This window comes from Gekko japonicus, unplaced genomic scaffold (genome assembly GCF_001447785.1).
Source record: "Gekko japonicus isolate JY-2015 unplaced genomic scaffold, Gekko_japonicus_V1.1 scaffold3656, whole genome shotgun sequence".
Classification (NCBI taxonomy): domain Eukaryota; kingdom Metazoa; phylum Chordata; class Lepidosauria; order Squamata; family Gekkonidae; genus Gekko; species Gekko japonicus.
Window position 1 is genome coordinate 42232 of NW_015169285.1, and position 22185 is coordinate 64416.

Genomic DNA, 22185 nt, shown 5'->3' on the forward strand with positions numbered 1-22185 from the left:
TTTGATCTGGAACACCGGCCGGGTAAGGCTATAGGGCATGCTGACGCACTCAGCCGCTGTCCCTTACCTAACCAAGGAACGGACCCTGCTCCGGTATGTGAAGTCTTGGCCATAGACGAACTTCCCCAAGCCCCGGTCTCATCCAAGGACGTGGCCGCACACACGGCTAGGGACGCCGTTCTGTCCCGTGTACTTAACTGGGTGTGGAGGGGGTGGCCAATGGGCAGCATGGAACACGAGTTCCAACCGTACAAAATCCGCCAAAATGAATTGTCCATATCAAAGGGCTGTGTACTTTGGGGAAACAGGGTGGTGGTTCCAGACACACTCAGGCAGCAGGTGTTACAATCCTTACACGAAGGGCACCCTGGAATAGTACAAATGAAGGCCCTGGCGAGAGGGTATGTCTGGTGGCCTAAAATGGACACGGCCATTGAAGAGTGGGTACAAGTTTGCAACCAGTGTCAGCAAAGCAGGCCAGACCCCCCAACAGCCCCACCACAGAAATGGGAATCCACGGGTAAGCCATGGTCAAGGCTTCACATAGATTTTGCTGGCCCAGTACAAGGGCAAATGTTCCTTATAATTGTGGATGCATGGTCCAAATGGCTTGAGGTGGTGCACATGCGCTCAACCACATCTACCGCTGTTGTACAGGCGTTGCGCCGGTTGTTCGCAACCCATGGGTTGCCGGACACACTGGTCAGCGACAATGGCCCTCAGTTTGTGTCCGAGGAGTTTAGACAATTCCTCACAAACAATGGTATCCGGCAAATGACCGCAGCTCCCTTTCACCCAGCTTCCAACGGGCAGGCCGAACGGATGGTTCGAACAGCCAAGGAAGCCCTAGGAAGATTGACCGAGGGGGATTGGAGCGTCCGTTTAGGGTCTTTTCTGTTGCGCCAGCACACAACCCCCTGCAGCGCGACGGGCCGAAGTCCGGCCGAAATGTTAATGGGCCGCCGCCTCACCACTCGCTTGAACCGGTTGCATCCGGACTTAAGCGAAGACCGGACCGGGCGTTCATACACGCAAGCAAATGTGCGCATGTTTCAGGCGGGGGACAAAGTGTTTGCCCGAAATTACGCTGCAGGGCATGACTGGGTTCCCGGGGAAATATGTGAGTGCATAGGCTCTAGGATGTACTCGGTACTGTTGAATGACGGCAGAAGGTGGCGGCGACACGTGGACCAATTAAAAAAGCGTTGGTCCAAGGACAGCGCTGACTCTCCGGCTGGGTCCTCTGAATTACTTTCCGAACCTCCCGCAATGGAGGAAAATATGGAGTTAGCTGGTCCTGCTAGGCAATTCACTGAGGCTGAAACAACAGACCCGGCCGTACAAGCGCCTGACTCAGGGTCTGTGGAGCCCCAGTTAGAAGCTCCGCCAAATGGACCTGTCACGCTGAGAAGGTCACAGCGTGCGCACAGACCTCCAGCATACTTAGCTGACTATGAGTGTGGCAACCTGTTTGAAACTGCCTGAAAATACAATGATGCATGTATATACCGTTGTGAATGTATTGCCTTAACTTAGGGGGGAGGAATTGTTATGTATTAACAGCATAACATGAATCGCTCAATATACTTTCCATGTTGAGCTTCGAGCCGGCCAAGGCTCCGTCAGTGCGAACATTCTATTGGTCGCTTCAAAACAGCGACCAATCACAGAAGAGCTGTTCCCTGAGCGGGAAGGACACTGATTCGCCTTTATCTATGCAATCTGATTGGTTGTTATGTAAATAGTAGGCGTGGCTATATTAGCCCGGTATGTTTAAAAGGAGCCCAGCTCCAATGTTAAGTTGTTCTGATTCCTGAATGCGTTTGTGTGCTTGTTCGAATAAAGCTGAATCACTTGCTGAAATCACTCTACGGGTCTTTGTTAGTGCGATCTAACATAGGTCATCTGGTGTTTGGTGCAAAACAGAATTCAAGATGTAGCAGTGACTTCTACATCCTGCTTAATGAAGAGTTTTGCAGAACTTTTAAGTTTGTGCTCACTATTTTTTTTTAATTTGGTCTAAATCAAAAGTCTAAAACTATTGTTGTTTTGTACTTTTAAGGATGAGAACAACCAAAAACCCCAATTTGTATGTGCAAGTGTGTGCATGCTTGTGGCTCTACATTTTACCCTAAAACAAGTTTTGAGTAAGTGTGCTTAGATTCACATCTCCAGTTTGATTTAGCTAGGCTTTTACTCATCTGCATAATGCTCAGTGTCAACTTCCCGCCATGACTTTCCATAGGGAACACTTGCTGCTGGCTTCAAAGACATCATGTCAAATTGTGGGTGAAAGCCACTGACATTTATTTACCACCTAGCACTGTGAGGTTTTGAGTGCCTCTTGTGAAATGATGCATGCCTACTTTTGCTGTAATTTTGAACGCCTTAGTAATCTTGGGTGACCACATTCAACTAGGATATGCTGCAGAAGAATGCATTTAAAATGAATTCTAGACAGAAAGTTATTCTCTGGTTATGTATTTAGGGAAACAGAATGCTGTGTACCACTGAGGGGTTTTTCTGAATTCCCCCTTTGACCTTCACTACCACCAACAGAGCTGAAGGTTAATCAGTACCACCTATGCCTGAGCCGTGTGAATAGAACGTGGGACTGTTCTCAATTGTAAAAACAAGCTTGGCTTGTTATTATTTTTGTTACTGGCACTCAGAATGCAAAATGCCAAAGGCAACATACTAAAAATATAGGTACTATTACGGCAACACATCTGCGACTCCAGAAAAAGTTAAAGTGCTTGGAGACCAATGCCAACTGTTTACTGTGCTTTCGCAAGAGAGATTTAATTTGCCTGGCAGACTGACAACAGAGGACCTATATTGGGGAGCAAGAAATGAATGTTATTGTAAGATTCCTTCCAACATAACCCGTCTGAACTATGTTAATGATGACCAGGGTGATAAAACTATTGCCCCCTCCCAAGCACAAAGCTGCCCTTTATGGATGCATTTGGACTTGAAAGCAGGTTCTCGCGTTTGGTTTAAATAAACAGGCCTCCTTGGCAATCAAATGCCAGCTAATTAAAACTTGTCTATCATTTTAGCATCAACATGAATTATTGCAGCTGGAAGGTGACTCTGAGGCAGCAAAAATTAATTTAAAAAATAAAAAACATTAATGGAACATCAAGGACCCTCCGGGACTCTTAGCTAAAGAAAGTCACTGCAAAATTGATTAGCAAAGGAATAAGAATATAAGCTAGTGGAATTGTTATAAAAGTTAACTTAAACGTAGATGTTGCATTCTCCATAGGGTTATCAAAAGCTGGAATTCCCCACCACCACCCTTAAGTAAATTAAGCTAATAAAAGAACAAAAAAGCCCATGATGCCCGTACTACTTTGTGACCGAAATTCTCTGAATGTTCCAATCCAGGAGCGATCTTTCCTTGCACTCAGGCACCACTATAATGCATGTCAGCTCCAATGATCTCAATGGCACTTTAGAAAACATTACTGCAGCACAGTGTGTAATAGGGTTACCAGAAAGCCCCTATACCATTCTGCTGCTGAATGATAGCAGAGATGCTCGTGTGATTCTTTTGGAAACTAATCCTTAAACATATCAAATTCACAGCATCAGGGCCAGTTCCAGATTTTGAGGGCCATAGGCAGTGCCCAGGGCCCCCCATAACTTTCCACTCCTTACCTGTGTGCCCCCATTTTCTTCTCCCTGTTGTAAGCCCTCCTACTGCCCATGCTCAGTTGCCTCCACCACCTGCACACCCTTTCCCCAATAGCACTGGCTGCTGTGTGCAGCTGGGAGAGCTGTTGCCATGGCCACTCACTGCATAGCCTGTGTGTACCACATGCCTTTCCCAAATGACGTTGAAAACATGGGTGGCAGAGCACTTCAAGCAAACAGATGGGGAAGGGCGTACAGACAAGTGAGAGGGGAGGTGTGTGGGTGTGGGGGGGTCAGCAGCAGTGAGCTCCACTAGGCGCTCTGGCCCCTGACAGCTGCCTCATCTCTGGGTATGCTGATGACAGCTGTGCAGTCAATTCTTGGTAAACTGCAGTAATCGCAAGGAACACCTATGTCTAACAAAGGGGCAGAACCTGAAAGTTCTTCCAAAGGGAAGAAGCAATGGCCAGGCCTTACTAGTCAGACTGAACTGGAAGTAGAAAATGGAAAGTGTTCTTCCTAAGAAGCTGAATTCCAGCACTTACCAGTAAGGAAAGCTAGGAAGGCCAATATACACCACAGCACATAGGAATACCTGTCTTCTTCATTAGATGATGAAGACTCCCTGAGTTAATTCTTTTGATTTCAATGAACTTTTCACAGGGGTGAGGTTTCCTGCTTGTGCTTACAAATAACTCCACTGCTACCAGCAAGTGATTGTATTATCGATGAGATCATTGTTTGCACTTTGGAGTTTACAGAAATGTGTTGCAGCAGGATCATTTTTGCCTTAGCTAAAAAGTATTTAGCCAAAATGTCACTGAAGTTTACATTAGTGTAAAATAGATGGGGGTCTTCTGGTTGCTGTTACTTACAGCACATAACCCAACTACAAATAAAGGAGAAGCCATTTAGTGCAACATAGTTTTGACCAAAACAGTGATTAAAATTCATTATGTTTTAGCTAACACTCATTAACTTTTCTGCCTGGGAATACTGCCTGGAGAGGGTGAAGGAACAAAACCAGAAGGGGGAAAAAGTTTTTATCTTTGCATTAATCTCTTGTGTTGTAATTTAGCCCTCAGAAAACAATGGAACACTAAGGGAGAAGAATTAATATTATTAGTATCTCTTGTGTTATTATTCTGAAGTTGCTGTGAGACAAGAGACGTAAAGAAAAAGTACTGCCCACCCAGTACATACCTCTTACTGCACATTAGTTTATCTGTGAATGACAGTAATGCAAACTGAGAAACATGTTTACAGCTATTTCAAACTCTCATGAATCTTGTGAGGGAGAAAATAGCAAAGGACAGGAACTCTGGCCTTTATACATGATATGGGTGTAACTAACTGTATTAAAACACTCCCCATAAGTGTGAAATGTGTGCTTAAAATAGAAAAAGAAAGATAATTGTTTTGTTGGTTTGTAAGTAACGTGTCAGCAGGCCTACAGAAGCCCTTCCCCACTGCCATTGATGAGTACGTTGAGTCATACCCTTATGAGGCTGAGGTTCAGTTCTCCCCTGGCACCAGCACACAATAGCTGGAAACTAAAGTCAATAATTGGAAACTAAAGGCCACAGAAGATCAAGCTAGACAAAGTTCCCCTAGTTTTTTTTAAAAAAATGGCAGCTGAGTGGACCTGTGACACAGATGTTAGAGTACGTATAGGAGGGGGGAGAGGATCCCTGCTGTGTGGTTCTGCTGACTGAAAAGGACCTTCCCAGTATTATTATTAGCTGTAGAAGAGGAGGAAGACAAGCAAAGAGGAAAGGTTTCAGTCAGCAGTTTTGCATGAGTGGGGGAGTTAAATCCTCCCTCCAAACATATGTTGGCCCCAGTCACACGGGCCAGATATCGTGGGGGGGAGGCGTGGCTGTTTGCCCTGGAGCAAACTACCGTGCGGCCACCGGATCAAACATCCCGCCGGCGTCCCGTGGTTCGGGGGGAGGTGCCGATCAGATGTCAATCCTGTGGAGCGGCAAAGAAGCGGCGTGGCAGGGGTTGTTGTTTTTTAACTGAAGTGTGTGCATGCGCCGTTGGGTGCTTGTGCGCATCCCGTGGAGACTTGGAAAAAAACCCTTTTCACGACGGGACATGGGCAGGCGCCGGATGCCACGAGCTACCACTGGAAATGTGATCAGATGCCCGCCCTTGCCCCGTGGTTTACAGAAACTAGTACCTCCAAGGTACTCGTTTTTTGCGGCGCATCTTCGGCGGGTTAACCCCCGGGTTAACCAGATGTTGCGGTTTGATCGCGCCTGGAAAATCCGCCTATCTTCCATCTCTGTAGTGTGGCTAATGCTCCGTGTGACAGCAGCCGTTGTAGCCCTGATCCCCATTAGAGATACATGCAGATTCCTATGTAAGCCGCCCTTAGCCCGCATGTGGGGAGGGCAGGGTATAAATGAAATAAAATAAAAATAAAATAAATACTATTGAAAAGAATTTGACGTTGAGTTACAACCAACTCATGGCTACCCCAACCAGGGCGTGTACAAGGCAGGAGAGGAGCAGAGGTGATTTGCCGTTGCCTTCCTCTGCATAGCAACCCCTGTCTTCCTTCATGGCCTCCCATCCTGGTAATGAGCTCAGGCTAAACCAGGTTAATCAGACTGCTGAAGATGCTATTGGAGAGGTCAGCATTTAACGTTATGTAACAGCTCACATGCAACTGATGTCAGTGTTTGGCAATAATGGACAACTTGCAATATATTTTGGAATCTTTTATCTTAATTTGCTCATGCTTTTGCATTCATCGGATAAGTAGTCTGCATAACTCTAATAGGTCAATGACATGGAAACCTTTGCAACTTGTCCCAGGAACATATTCTTAATGCACTCCCAGGCACCTGGTAAGGTGCTGCTGCATTTATTTTGTTTCATTGATTTTATTGATTGATTCAGCATGCGGCATCTCCATATGTTCTGAAACTGGATTTTACTGTAAGAAGTGGTACCCACAGCAATGATTTTCTCAGCTGTGGCAATTGGTCCACAGAGCAGAGTAGAATATGTGTGTGAATGGCACAGCACGATGCATCCCAATGCACATGGGTTTGTGCTAGGTCTGACACAGCCCCCAAAGGTTAGACTACTACGGTGAGAATTTTACCTCTGATGCAAAGACCTTTTCCACCAGAAAGCTGTTAGTTACATCTAATTAGGCACCGGAGGGAGCTCTACCAAAAGCAGGAAAAATTTTGCAAAAAGATTTTAAAAAATAATAAATTCTCATTATAAGCTATTGCTGCTAATGCTGATGAATCATTTTCAGCATAGACATTCTGTTCCTGTGGCAAAGAAATATGACTAATTTTTGGCAATATATATGGTTTGCTCAAATACCAAAGAAGAAAAAAGCATATCTGCAACATAGTAGAAATCTGTCAGCTTCCAAAAAAAAGAGAAAGAAGTAAACACTTCTGTTTGCAGGTGTTACAGACTCCCCTCTTCTTGCCTTTATTGTTCATTCATGGGCTGATTTTGCACTAGAGCTGCCTCGCTGTTGCGCCGCCGTTTGCCCTGGTTCTATTGGTCAATTTCACACCCGAAGCCACGTGGCTGATTTTGACCCGCGGCTTCACCCGATGTCCCCCGCAGTTTCGTGATCCTGGTTTTTGAGGATCAACAAAACTGCGGAGGAAATCGAGCGAAGTTGTGGGTCAAAATCAGCTGTGCGGCTTCGGGTGTGAAATTGACCAATAGAACTAGGGCAAACAACGGTGCAACAGTGAGGCAGCTCTAGTGCGAAATCAGCCATGGTCTGATGCCGTCCATGCTAGTTGTATTCATACAATTTTTCTCATTATGTCCTACACCTATACTACTCATCATGTGCTTACTCATCCTGAGCTCTTAAACTGTGGGTTTCTATATGATTTTGCATGAAACCATGGCTCTTATCTGCTATCTACATATCTAATAGCCAAGTGGCCTCGTCTGTGCGGATATCTAAATCCATGCTCCGGGGCCACTTGGGGGGCAGGGAGAGGTTTGTGCACATGTGGGGCAGTCCCCACGTGTGCACAAAAATGCTAAATGTTGGAAAAAATTTCAGGGGGAGAGTAGCGAGGGGCAGCCCCAGACCGGCTCGCCCCTCACCCCATGTACCGACTTGCACCAGGTTGAGCCCGCCGAGCCGCGAGGTGGCCGAGCCCCTGCCGGGCCCTCCTCCTCCTGCCGCGCTGTCACCGCCTCCTTCCCCGGAGGAGAAGCCCGCCGCCTGCCCCGGCAGAGCTCGCCCGGCAGACTGCTTTGGAAGGTGTGCCAGGATTGGGGGGGGGAAGAGTAGCGAGGGCCGGGGGGGAAGGGAGAGAGAGCAGCGCCGACTTCCCTACTCCTGCTGCTTCCTCCCCCCCCGCGAGTATCGCGGGTCCCCCTCTTGTACATGTAGTAATGCTCATCACTGGACATAATGGGTCAGCTTTGTTACCTTTGTTGCCCACTGAGAATCATGTGTGATGCTATCATCCTCAGAAATAAAACACACAAACCCTTCCAGAGTTATTTGCATGCAAGTCATAAAGGAGCTACTCACTGGAATACTAAGAAAGATAAACATATGGCAAAACTCTAAAGCCTGTTTCTGGAAACCTACTTGGAGGAACAGCTAATCCATTGTTCAGAGTCTGAAAAATATTATGAGTCTAGAGTGGGAAATGGATGTGGAGAGAGGCATCCAAGAAAACCAAGTTCAAGAACCAAACATGCACAGTGGCTCCCCCAAAGCAGTCACAGGAGCCCAACAGTGGAAGAGAAAGTGTGACACATAGAAGGTGTGAATATGGGGGCAGTGACATGGTCAGAAGCATTACCAGAACTTAGTTCCAAAAGCAGAGAAAACTGTCAGCTAAAATTTTCCCCTTAGCTCAGTAGGCATAACAGTTTGCTAAGGGTCAGGCTAAATAACTCAACTTAGAAGAAAGCAGCAGTTGCTATGGGTGGCAATAAGATGAGTCAGTCGCACAATTATGTGAGGGATTTAAATGGCAGGACAAGCTGAACTTCGAAAATTAAAAGAAGAAAGAAAGGACAGACATTTTCTTCCTTTTAATGTTTTTGCTCAGCAGGGCCCCTCCCAATATCTAGAGCAAAACACAGATCCTTTGCTAAAGCAACTGTGTCATTTACCAGTTTACTACTAAAAATGGCTCACGTTTGTACTCCAGTCACCAGACAATGTTGCTTCAATGTTTCCTTCACAATACATACTCTCTCTTCCATGCATAAATGGGCAGACACAGGACCTCAAGAGATAATGGCAGTGGGTCTTATATAGTGGGGCTGGAATGTGCTTGCATTAGCAAACCATTCCCTTCCCTCTTGCTGCAGCCTGCTTTGCACTCAAAACTATGCCCCTAGGAGTTGGTGGATCCCCAAGAACAGTGTGGAAATATGGGGCAATATGAGGTCTGCTGGTGGAAAGAGGTATTGTTTGGTGTAGTGGTTAAGTGTGCGGACTCTAATCTGGGAGAACCGGGTTTGATTCCCCACTCCTCCTCTTGCACCTGCTGATGTGACCTTGGGTCAGTCACAAGCTCTGGCACAGCTGTCCTCGAAAAAGAGCAGTTTGTGTCAGAGTTCTCTCAGCCCCACCCACCTCACAGGGTGTCTGTTGTGGGGAGGGGAAGGGAAAGGAGTTTGTAAGCCGCTCTGAGACTCCAAGTGAAGGGCGGGGTATAAATCCAATCTCTTCTCTTCTTCTTCTATTGTTAAAAATGGACTTCTTTCTGTTGGCAGAAATGTCTTTCTCCAAGGGGCTAGGGGTTAGGCTCTACCCCATTTTATTCCCAAGCAGTGGAGCGGAAAGGACAGCAGTGAGGGTTCTGCTCACATCATGGAATGTCCCCATCTTTGCCACTGCTGACACTGTCCTATTTATTTATTTATTTCCTTCAGTTTATATCTCGCCCTCCCTGCAAAGCAGGCTCATGGTGGGTTCCGACCTATAATAATCTGCTGAGTGCAGATTTACATAATAAAAACCGAATAACAGAATACGCACAATAAATACTTAGGGTTGTAGGACCTACATAATGGTGTGTGATGTGAAAGGAAGGCTGAAGCAAGTTAAGGGAAATGGATTAAAATCTGAGCACTTCCCTTATCTGACTGGCATGTCCTTAGCTCATGCAAGAACTCTCTAGATTCTGCTCTATGACTGTCTACAGCATAGTATCACATATGTAGGCTCCTGCTGCATATGTAGGCTTCTGGTGCATTTCAGTCTTTCTGCTATAAGGGAATATGTTCTGAATTAACTCAAAAGCCATGTCTCCCCATACATGTCTCCCTCCTTGGCCGAACTCAGGTCCCTGATTACTTTGAGCTTTGGCCTCTCTGATGGCTAACCTACAGTGCCCAGGAACCCTCAGATACTCTTCTTTAGAGGTATGTCCTTCTCTCCATGACTTGAACATTTTCTTTTTCTTGCCTAGTCCATCATGGAGTTCTCTGCTCCATTGGCCTCTTAGATCCCCTACCATGTTTACGTCTTGTTGGAATAGTGATGGCTTGAGCTTGCAAGAGCACTTTTTAAAGGACAGCCCACCCTTCACTTGCTCTTTTCCCTTCCATCATTCTTGCCCAGCATATGCCTCTGAGTTCATTAAAGTCTACTAAAATCCACCATATATATCTGGCTATGAACTTCCTTGGCCCCCCACAGCAAAAGGAACTCTAGGGGGACATGGTCACTTCCTCCTAAGGTCCCCACCACCTTCATCTCATCTACCATCTCTTGCCTGTTGGTTAATATTAAGTAAAATATGGCCAAGCCCCTTGTAGCTTCCTCCACCATTTGAAAAAAAAAAAAGGTTGTTGGCTAGGCAGGTCGGGAAGTTGCACGACTCTGGTCTCTTAGCAGAGCTTGTCTCCCAGTTCCCAGAGCACATTAGGGAAGTTGAAGTCATCCATAAGGACATATTACTTGGATACAGTGTCAAGCTGCTCAAAGAGGACAGTATTCACCTCCTCACCCTGGTCAGGCAGTCTGTAGGGGGCATACTCTAACCTCAATACTGTTTGTCCTTCCTTCCCTTAATCCCAACCTTATACTTTCCCATGGTTTGTCACCCACTTTCTCCATCCCAGGTGGGCCTCTGCTATTTGCTCTACTTCATTGAAATCCCTGTGTTGTTCTTATCCTTTTCTTTGTGGTGTCAGTATAAAATGATGATTTCCCCCAGATGAATCTCCCCAGGTTCCTGCCAAACACATTCTTCCCCATCCCTGTTAGGTGAAATCCATTATGTGCTACCAGGCCGTCTTCCAGAAAACCTAGCCCGTGGTCCCAGAAATCAAATTGCTCCTCTCGGCACCACCAATTCAGCCAGTGGCTCACCTCCATTATTTTCTGTTACCATGGCAATCCTCTTCCTCTGACAGGGAAAACTGAAGAGGATACCATCTATGTTCCCATTCCCTTCGCCTTCTCCCAAGAACTTCATAGTCAGCCTTAATGCTGTTGTGATGGTGTTCATGGCCGTGTCATTCGTTCCCAAGTGGCCCATCACAAACGGACCTTCATTTATTTATTTAAAATCTTAACAGAATTGTTATAATGTGTGCAGAAGAGAACAAAAAAGGGGGCAATGACTCATCATGGCAGTCATAACGACCATGTTCCTGAAAGTCAGTGGGGGGTTGCTACACTGCACGTGTAGAAGGGAAGCTGGGAAATAATGACAGCGGAAAGCGTGCAGAAAACTCCCACATGTGGAAGCTCTACCCCTAATGCACCTTTGCAGCAGCAATGAAAACAATGTGGAGGATCCTTGAAACGTGGAAGCCGCCTCCGTAGGCACCATTCATTCATTTGAGCATTCATCAGATTGAACTTCTGGAAGATTTCACAGCTGACAAATACTGGTAAATCCCGGGATTTACACGGTCAGAAGGCTGATACTGAGTTTCGTCTAATAGAGAGAGGTAAATATTTAGCTCTAGCTATTTTTAATCAAAGCTTTACTTGGACGGGTTCCAGAATAAAGCATCAAAGCCGGGCTAAAAAGAACACCCTGAACTTAACCCCCCCTTGCTTATTTCTCTCCTTTGACTCAAGTAATTTCTAAACAGAAATGAGAAGGCTACATTAAAAAGTGGCTGTACACAAAACCACAATGGATAGGAATGGACTAGCATAGCTGGATCTTGTCCCCCTGCTCCCATACTGACAAACAGCAATAAAACCTGTACCTGAGGGGATTCTGATTTTTTTCTCTCTTAAACTATTTACTTGATGTACTCATATGGACATACATAAATAGTTTTTCCCATGCAGCATTCCTTTGTTCAGTTTGCACAGTGAGGAGTAGAGGAATTACACCCATGAGGCTGTGTTGTCCCCAGAGGTTCTTTGAACTTCGACACCTCAGGGTTCAGGATGGGGGAGGGGGGAGAAGGTGGCAAGACCCTTTTGTTCCTTCAGTCTAAGTCTAAATATGGGCATCTGTGGGCTTGCCACTTCTTAGTGCACTCTACAACGAGTGTTCTGAAGCACAATGGACATGCTGTATATGTGCAGCCATTATTAACTGCAAGGTCTTAGGAGCTTATAAAAGTCGAGCACCATTTCAAAATACACATTTTCCAAGCATTCCTATGAGGAATGGTATGCAGAATCCTGTGACCATCCCCATTTGCCCATTTCACGGCTCAGGACATCTGTAAGTAGAATACCAAGTTTGAAAATAGGGAGAAGCCAGGGTCCTGACCTTGGGCAAGGTGTGGTGTAGTGGTCAGAGTGTCAGAGTAAGATCTGGGATATCTAAGTTTGAATCCCTGTGGAAGCCTGATGGGTGACCTTGGGCCAGTCACACGCTCTCAGCCTAACCTACCTCACAGGGATGTTGTGAGAATAAAAAGGAGAGAATGCTGTAAACCACTTTTGGTCCCCTTGGTGGAAAAGGCAGGGTATAAATGAAGTAAATTAAAAAAAATAGAAATAAGGTCATCACTTGTAAATGCTGCCTTATCTTGCATAAAGAGGGATCTATGCCTTTTGGAGAGTATTCTACTCACACTGCAACTCATTCTGTTCTCAAGGTTCCTCTGACCTCCAGGAGCAATTTTTTGGTGGTGCATGGGACAGGGCTGCAGTCAGAAGATGAGAGGAGCTCTATCAATAGTCCTTTGGATCCAGTCCTTAATTAGAAGAATTGGGAATGGGAGGAGATAGCTTTGGGACAATGATCTCGAAGAGAGCAATCTCAGCACTTTCAGAATACATCAGTTGTAAGAGCTGCTTGTATTGAGTCAATGATAGTTAAATTTACTTAAGCTGGAAGCAGCAGAAGTTTAAAAATTAATCTTATGTATCTAGTGGTACATGTAAGCTGTAGAGAGTAGGAAAGGAAAAGCTGCCCACAGTCCTGAAAAGAAACCATCTGTGCCACCTTAATCAGACAATGCAGCACTCATAGATCATGTACCGAACTGTTAGAAGCAGCTAAGATGAAAAAAAGGAGGATTAAAAAAGGAGAGACAGAGAGAAAAAACCTTGTCAGAAAATTCAAGGAACAACCCAAGGGAGGTCACGCTTTTCAAACAGAGCTGCTTTTACTGTTTTAGCTGACACGGTCCCGTTTACGCAAGTTAATCTGATACCTACAATGGCTTCCTCTTTGTGAAAACAGTCCTCCGCAGGTTTTCTCTCTCCTCTTTCTTGGTGACGATAACTTCTGCTGCATTTTCATTGGCCTGTCTGTCATCACCAGTGTCTGGTGGCTTTTCCTGTGGAAATAAAAAAGATACAAGCAGAAGAGTAGACATATTTGGTAATGTTTTGCTTCAGAGTTTCCTGTTCACAAGGCTTTCACCTCAGCTGCAAAATGTTAGAAGGTGGGAAGAGGGATGATCTTGGAACTAATTCCAGACAGCCCTTAATGCCTACAAATTTGTCTAAGTAAGCCAATTCCAGAAAGGCAGAACATGCAGAAGGCTCATTCTTTAACTGCAAGGTATACCAAATGACTAGACAAACCGGGTCATCCTGTTCCAATGATCTCATTTCAGGGAGGTTAGTCTTTCAGACATCCCATTTTCCCCACAACCCCCCCCCCCCAATCTTCACTACTCCCTATGCTTTAATTTTTTTAAAAAACTTGCAAAATTAGAAAGAAATTTAGGTTGCTTGTGAAGGAAATGGTCTGTTAATAAAGCACAATGCCCTTATTTATCAGGGAACTTCTTATTATCAGGGTTTTTCTTATTACTCCAGTTGAATAACTGAGACAATCAAAGCCCGCTTTCCCAAACGACGCTGAATAGCATAGTTGACCACATAGTATTACATTTGTGGACTTGGCAAGATTATAATGCACATTGAGAGCCCTTCAACTACTGATCTAGTTGAGGCTCCACTAGCTCAGCTGACCCAAAGCCATTCAGTCCACTTTGGCAGGGAGTCAACAGTTTTTGTAGCTTATAGGCTGTGGTCACACTGGAGGCTTGGCATGATCTGGCTGAGCCTCTGTTTGTGGCAGTTTAAATACTTGCAGGAAGTTTTGGTTAGACATCCCACCCTGAACCATGGTCCATTGTTCAGATTGCTGCGGCATTCTTTCTTTTTGTCCTTCACTCATGGGCATAAGCATGTATCCGAAGCCCTGGCTGCTTTTTGAAAGCTCCACAATCTCTCTGCCGAGTACTCCAGCCCCTCTCAGCCTCCTTCCCCTTCCCTCTCCTCCATGGAATAAAGTTTTTTTTTTGCAGGTTTACACAAGAGTAGTCCCATTGGCTTCGGTGCATTTACCCTTGTGTCAATCATGGGATGCTCTCACCATCTGATGCAGAAACAGGAGAGAGAGGTTTGGGGGGGATCTGTCACTCAAAAACAACTCCCCCAGGGACTCCCGATCCAGAATGACTACTTGGTTGAGGTGATTGACAATGCCAGGGACAATTATGCACTTATGTGAACATCACTACCTGATAAGGAAAAAAAAAACCCAGGAGGCAGAAATAGGAAGGTTCAGACTTCCCAAACAGCTTGACTTTGCAAGAGGGGGGTTCAGGTAGTTGGAAATGTGGAGTAGAAGTGCTGCCATCCGTAAATATCTAACTTCCCCTGATCTGATCAGATCTGGGAAACTAAGCAGGATCAGCCCTGGTTTGGTGCTTGGATGAGAGACCACCAAGCAAGCACGAGGCAGACAATGGCAACCCATTTCTGTTTGTCTCTTTTCTTTTCTTTCTTTCCCCCCCATATATTTTATTGAATGTTTATGAAAATACACAAGTGTATGAAAACATCAACTATAAGTGCATAGAAAATTTCATATATAATCAACGTTTAACAAATTTTATTTATTTATTTATTTATTTAGGTGTTTTTATCCCGCCCTCCCTGCAAGCGGGCTCAGGGCGGCTAACAAGAGGGCAAAATGGTGTTCGAATAGCATCTAGAAAGAAACAACGTAAACATAGTTAAATAAGAGATTGATAAAGAGACAGTTTCATCAAGTGGTGCTTCAACTCCAAATTGAGTTGATCGTATGTGTTAGCTGCAAACTTCCACATCAGTCTAGAGTAGAGACATTTATTTTACCATAATCTCAGGTCATCAATCATCTTAGGGGTGTCAGTATGTTGCAATAGGTATTCTAAAATAGGAAACCAAGTTGAGACAAAAGAGGTAGGAGCAGGAATTTTGTCAAAGTGCGTAAGATTATCCGAGAGTTTTGCCATAACGTATAAATCCCACAGCTTTGTATGCCATTGTGAAAGAGTGGGTGCCATTGTCGTTTCCCAATGAGTGGCACTGACAGTTTTGGCTGCAAAAAGCATTATGGAGACCCTCTCTACCATCGTGGGAGCAGAGCCATGAACTGCCTATCTGTTCCAAAATAAGTGTTCAGGTATGGGTAGAATTTCTAAGTTGTTAAATGGTTTGATCTGCTTTAACACTGTTTCCCAAAAAGGGAGTATTTTGGGGCAAGCTACCCAACAATGTAAATAAGGTGCCCAGATCCCCACATTTCCCTCAGCATCTTGGATCATATGAGTGGGTTATGTGAGACAGTTTTTGTGGTGTGAGGTACCAGTGTGCTAATATTTTGAAAGATTGAAGCTTCATTGAGGAGATTTTAGAACGAAATGGCAGATAGGACCATACTTTGTTCCAAGAGGCATCTGATATGTTAATGTTGCATTCTTTATGCCATAAAATTTGGTAGGATAGTAGAGTATTGCTGTCCAGTGAGGCCAATATTTTGTGAATTTTGGAGATCAGACCCTTTTGGGCTCTTTTTGTAGCAGGAACTCCTTTGCATATTAGGCGACACACCCCTAATAAAGCCAATCCTCCAAGAGCTTACAGAGCTCTTCTTACAGGGGCCAATGTAAGCTCTTGGAGGATTGGCTACATCAGGGGTGTGTGGCCTAATATGCAAAGGAGTTCCTGCTACAAAAAGAGCCCTAATTAATTGATTCTAACGCCGTAAGGGGTTGTTTTAGTATTGAATTAAGTTTGATGTGAGAACACATGTTGGATATTTGGAAGTATTGTAACCAGGGGATTTTTTTGTTTTATTTCAGCTTCTAGTGCAGCTTTGGGTAAAAGCATCTGCTTCAGTGAAAGATCTTGGAGCGTGCTGACTTTAGCGGCCTTCCAATTGTCAAATTCCGGATTATTAAGGCCAGGGAGAAACCAAAATTGATTTATGAATGGTTGATGTCTCAAAATCGGTGGTAATAATTTTGATGGTAAGTGATCCCATGTATTCAACAGTGTGGAAAGTATTAGGCTAGTTCTAATCAGCTTTGGTCTGCATGATGGCGTTTGCCATATGCATTCCTGAATCTCGAAAGGTACGGAATAAAAATTTGCTAATTGTACCTGGTCAGAGGTGGGTTTTGATTGTAGCAATTTAATTGTGTGTGCTAGGTTGATAGCTCTGTAGTAATATTGTAGGTTCAGGAAACCTATCCCCCCTTTGTCTGAGCTTCTATATAAGGTGTTACATTTGATTCTGTGATGTTTATAAGCCCAGAAAAACTGTAGCAACTTGCGTTGGGGTGACTGCTATCGGTATGGTCCTGAAGAGAAAAAATAAATTTAGGTAGTACAAAGGACTTGATTATGTTTAGCCTGTCTAACCATGCCAAATTCATCTTGTGCCAATGTGATAGGTCAGTTTGTATTTCTTTCTCTACCTTAGTATGACTGAATTTTGTTGGTAGATTAATACCTAAATATGGTAAGCAATCATTAGCCCAGGAAAATGAGTATGAGGCTTTTGTTTGTCTCTTTTCTTGAAAACCATACAAGGTTGCCATAAATCAGCTATGACTTGAAGGTAACTTTTGGTCACCAATGGAGCAGACACTCTTTGTTAGGTAGAACAAATAACACTAGTTAAAAATACTGCATAAAAAGCCAGGCATAACACATTTAAAAGACTTCTGAAATAAGTATGTTTTCTGATGGTGATGGAAGGCTTTTAATGATTGCACCAACCTCATCCCCTGCCTGGGGAATGACATTCCATAGTTTATGGGCTGCAGCTGTGAAGCTTCTTCCATGGGTTGTCATCAATTGAATTTCTGACGTCTCAGATTCCTGCAAGAAGCCCCCCAATCCCAGATAATTTCAGAATTTGTGTGACTTTCTGTTGCTGACTAGCCAGTAACAACAACAAATGCTTTCCGAAATATTAGGAAAATTAACATGCTTAGAAGAAACTTGTGAGTTTCCCTTTTAGTGGGGAGGAGCAATAAATCACTCAAGAGGTTCAGAAACAGGCATAACAGTGATGAAATCCACAGTCTGTAGTTGATTCCCAGCTTGTCCAATATCTGTAGCCTGATGTTCTGCAATATCAGATTGATTATGAATAAGACTGCCTCCCCGAAAAAAATTATTAAGAAGGGCAATTTTGATCTGGCATACTTGACTGAGATCTGAGCGGACAAGGATGAAGGGGTGGCTCTCGCTCAGCTGACTCTCCCAGGATACTCAGTCCTTCATCAACCACAAACAGGAAGACAGGGTGGGATGGCAATTCTCATCTGAGATTCTTTCTTCTTCAAATGGCTTCCAGCACCAAACATCACCGGCATCGAATGTGTAGGCCTGGTGTGGGGTACTAGGGAGAGAATGGAAGTCTTGCTGGTTTACCGTCCACCTAGCTTACTAGCTGACTCCCTGCTAAGGCTGGCTGAGATGGTGATAGTTTTGGGGGACTTCAGTGTCCACACTGACACTGCCTTGTCTGGTGCCTCCTTAGACTTTATGATGCCCATGGCATCATTAAGACTCTCCCTGGTTGTATTGGCCCCCATGTACAGACCAGGCCACACACGGAATCTGATCTTTTGTGTAGGAATTGATCTGAATTCGGCGGTTCTTTATGAACTGGTGCCATGGACTGATCATTACCTTATGAAGATTAAGATCTGCCTCCTCCCTCTACAGGGGTGGCAAGCTTATTTACATTCACCTGTGGAAACTCATGGATCCAATTGGCTTTGTGGGATTTGTCTTGCTCTGCCGGAAGCTCTCTTGATGAACTCACTGATGCCTGGAATCTGGGCGATTGACTTAGTTGCCCCAGCGCCCTCTTTGCCCCCGTCCTACCTTGGGTCCCTAGTATATGGATGAACTAAGGATAGTAAAAAGGGGGCTTAGATGGCTAGAGTGGTGCTGGCGATGAACTCATGATGAAGCAATGAGAGCACTTTAGGGAGCCCGCTTGAAGGCCTATGAAGTGGCTGTGAAGGCAGCAAAGTGCTATTACTTCTCTGCCTCCATTGCATCGGCTGCATCCTGTTCAGCTCAATTGGTGAAAACCTCCAGAGAAGTGGTAGGAGGAGCCTTGGGGAGACATCATAAATCTGACTCTCTTTCCTTAGCTCCCTCAAGGAGGCAGTGGTGACACCCCTCCTGAAAAAGCCATCGTTAGATTAGAAGGACCTAGGCAATTACTGCCTAGTATCTAATCTTCCATTTCTGGGAAAGGTGATTGAGCGAGCAGTGGCTGAACAGCTCCAGAAATTCCTGGGTGAAACATCTGCCCTAGGTTCCCTCCAATCCAGCTTCCAGCTGGGGTTTGGGACTCTGTTTTGTTTTATATGCTGTTAGCTGCCCCAAGTTGGGAGTGGGATATAAATTTGATAAATAAATTAAAAAATATAGCCTCTGCAAAATGACGGTTACTTGTTTGGTTGCCAGTGTTACTGCTACCAGATCTATCTTCCTTGTGTTCACTTAAACCGTTTAAAATGTCTTTCTGATTGCTGACATCCTGCAGCAATGAATTTTGCAAATCACTTATGCTTCGTGCGTGAAGTACCATCTACCATTTACCATTTACTCAAAAGGAATGCAGTTCTGAATATAAGATGACCCCCCCCTCCAAAATGTTATATACCAAAACAGTTTTTTTTTTTACTAGACATAACTTTTTGTATGTAAATGCAAGTTGACCCCTCTTTTTTATTTGATTGACTGGGGAAGGAGTCTCAGACTGGAGTACTACATCTTAAAACACAAGGTTGCCAACCTCCAGGTGGTAGCTAGAGATGTCTAGGTATTACAGTACAGTTCACCTTGAGAAAATGGCTGCTTTGGAAGGTGAACTCTATGGCATTATGCCCCATTGAAGTCCCTCTCCACCAAAATCCAAATCCCACCCTCCTCAGGCTCCACCCCAAAAATCTCCAGATATTTCCCAACACAGAGCAGGCAACCCTATTAAAACATGCTGCCCACCAGGGCTTTTTTTTACTGGACTGCCAGGAATCCCTCTCTTTCTCTCTCTCTTTTTTTTGGGTTTTGAGAAAGTACTGTGGGGAAAATATTATTTAAGTGAGATAATTCTGTCTCACCAAAAAACAGTTATCTTCTGACATCAAAAGTATCCATCGGAACTCCCTGCTGTCTCTGTTAGTAAAAACAGCTCATTGTAGCTTCATCTCTCCAGCCTGCTGTTGCAGTTTCTTAAGCTGAAACTCAAACGTTTGCAAAATAAACTGACTGTGTGTCATAGGTTCACAGGAATATTAAATCTTCAGTATCTCCTATCGCTATACAATGTATCTGGACATAAGGTTGCCAACTCTGAGTTGGGAAATTCCTGGAGATTTGGTGGTAGAGCCTGGGAGGGTAGCGTTTAGGGGAAGGAGCTTGGTTGGGATGGGATGCCATAGAGTCCACCCTCTGAAGTTGCCATTTTCTTCAGGGGAATTGGTCTCTATAGTCTGGAGGTCAGTTGTAATCCTGGGAGAACTCCAGTCCCCACCTGGTGGTTGGCAACACTACTCTGGAGTACTGTTCCATCAGATGTTTAGAATACTGTTGTTACAATTTCAGGCTTACAATACCAGTGAATTCATATATCATTACTCTACAATTTCTGATTTGCAGGACTGATATAGGCCTTAATCTTTATAACATTTTGCTATAAATTGGAGACCAATGCTGATCTAGTGGGTGGGAATTCCCTGGCAGTGGGTGTGGCCAGGAAGGGTTACTAGGCAGTTGAATAAATAGGATTTTGTGTTAGCATGTGAGAGCTCCTATAACTGAAGTAGTATGGGAAACGGACTTTTTTCCGCTGCTTATTAACATATGAATTGGCATCTGAGACTGGCAGACTGAAGACTAGATAGAAAGTTTTGATCAGCAAACTTTTGTCTGCCTAGAAAGGTAGTTTTAGCATAACCTATGAGTGTTCACAGAGTGCAAATTAAAATTTACTATCCAAAGTAGTAATTTTTTACACAGATACCTCTGAGTGAAGTGTCATTTCACCACAAAAGCCATCCTATAACAATGGCTCGGAGTGTATATATAGACAAAAATATATGAATTCTGTTTTCTAATTTGGACTTTCTCTGTGGCTCAGTTCTGAAGACTTAAGGGCACTGCAGTCTTTGAGAGAGGGGCTAGCAATTTTTGCTGATTCCTTCTCCCACAGCAGAAATTCATTTTGCCCCTATATGTTGTCCACAGAAACAAAATGGGGTGGAGGTGCTCTGTAGAAGGGGAAGTGGGAAAGTCCCACTTTACATGGTCTGTGGATTGCTCTATACATGCCACTGATTATGAAGAAAAGTATATGATTTAAAAGCCCTTCATTTTGGCTGGGTCAGACTCCAACTGAACACTAATTATGATTACCAAGTTGACCAAGAACTCCCTAAAGTATTGTAACTTGGAATATTTCACTTGATTTTGGTACCTGATCATTTTATTTCACAGACGGCAGTCTCCGAATAAAAAACACCTGAAGTTCTTTTTATTAAAGCCACATCTTTATTTTCTAATATAGATTTGGTTTATCATTCTATTATTTAATGTACCTACCATCTTTAGTAGGCTTTCATCTTGACATGGTTCTAAGGTATCAGGTTTCTGTGCAATCAGCTGGATAGGAGGTGATTTTGTTCTTTGAGCAGAGGTATCAAGATATACCAGGGAATCTGGTTCTCGTTGATGTGACGTATTCTGCATTGTGTCAAAAAACCTGTCTTTTAAGCCAGAGTGATTTTCTCTTTGCTGTAAAGAAAGCAAATGCAAAACTACTGAAATCAGGATATGCCAGAAAGGATGCATATTCATAACATTATTTGTAGAGTTATATTATCCTGTCTGTTCCTTCTTATAACATCAAAATAAGTTACTCAAGTGATTTATACATTATATTATCTCCCTTGGTTTAAATAGCAGCTTTAGAACTATGTCAATAGATGGAAAGATGCTCAGGTTAGTGGTTGTGATCAGACGTGCAGTCTGATCCTGTGTGGCCCCGCTTCTAGTCGATCCAGGTTTTTTGTAACTGAGAGTTTTGATCAGACATCTCCCCTTAACCCTCTTGAAAGCGCTTTCACCCCGTGGTTGATTGATCAGATGCAGCAACCACGGAGTGGGGTGGCAGGCATTTTTTAATCATTTTTGAGCATGCGCAGAAGCACTTATGGAAAGCAGCGTTTCAAAATCCCGGCAGAATGGCAGCACCTGGTGGCCAATGGGATTGCTGGAGGAGGCTGCTGGGATATGTAGTTCAGTGTGGGAGAAGTGTTTTGGAAACTGCTTTTGATAAATTCAACATTTCAAATGTTTCAAAGCCAGAGGAGAGAATTTCTAGAAGTTCCTGTGTGTGAGAGAGACAGGGACAGATAGAGAAGTGTGAATATGCATTTGTGCATACCTGGCTGACTGCCTCATACACACAGCAGCCTTAGTTCAGGGAAGGAATGGGTGAGGTGGCGGCTCTAGAGGAAGGAGGGGGCTCTCTCTGATTCAGCTGGGGGAGAGAGGGGTGAATGGAGTGGGTGGGGGAAGGGCTATGAAATGCACAAGTACAGCTTTGCCATGCATAGCTGCTTATGTGCACGTTGGTAACTTGGGGGGGGGGATGGTGGCAAAACAGGAAGTGTGATCTGACTTCCCAAAAGACTTCACCCTGCAAGACAACGATCAGACACCTGCAGAAGTGCTGTGAAACCGGTAGGATCTATAAAGACCAGATTTTCTGTGGTGTCGGGGGTGAGCACAGGAGGCTGACTGCAGGACGGGAGTCCGTTGTTGTCTGA

General features: G+C 44.3%; 1 protein-coding gene across 1 annotated transcript in view; it reads right to left on the reverse strand.

Annotated features, from left to right (window-relative positions):
• The window catches only part of LOC107114964, a 78498-nt gene that overhangs the window by 29078 nt on the left and 27235 nt on the right, over positions 1-22185 (reverse strand). The window contains exons 5-7 of the mRNA XM_015416571.1: positions 20957-21148; positions 17108-17209; positions 13259-13380 (exon numbers count right to left, since the gene is read on the reverse strand). Coding sequence (XP_015272057.1) covers positions 13259-13380; positions 17108-17209; positions 20957-21148 — 416 coding nt within the window. The remainder of the gene's footprint in view (positions 1-13258; positions 13381-17107; positions 17210-20956; positions 21149-22185) is intronic.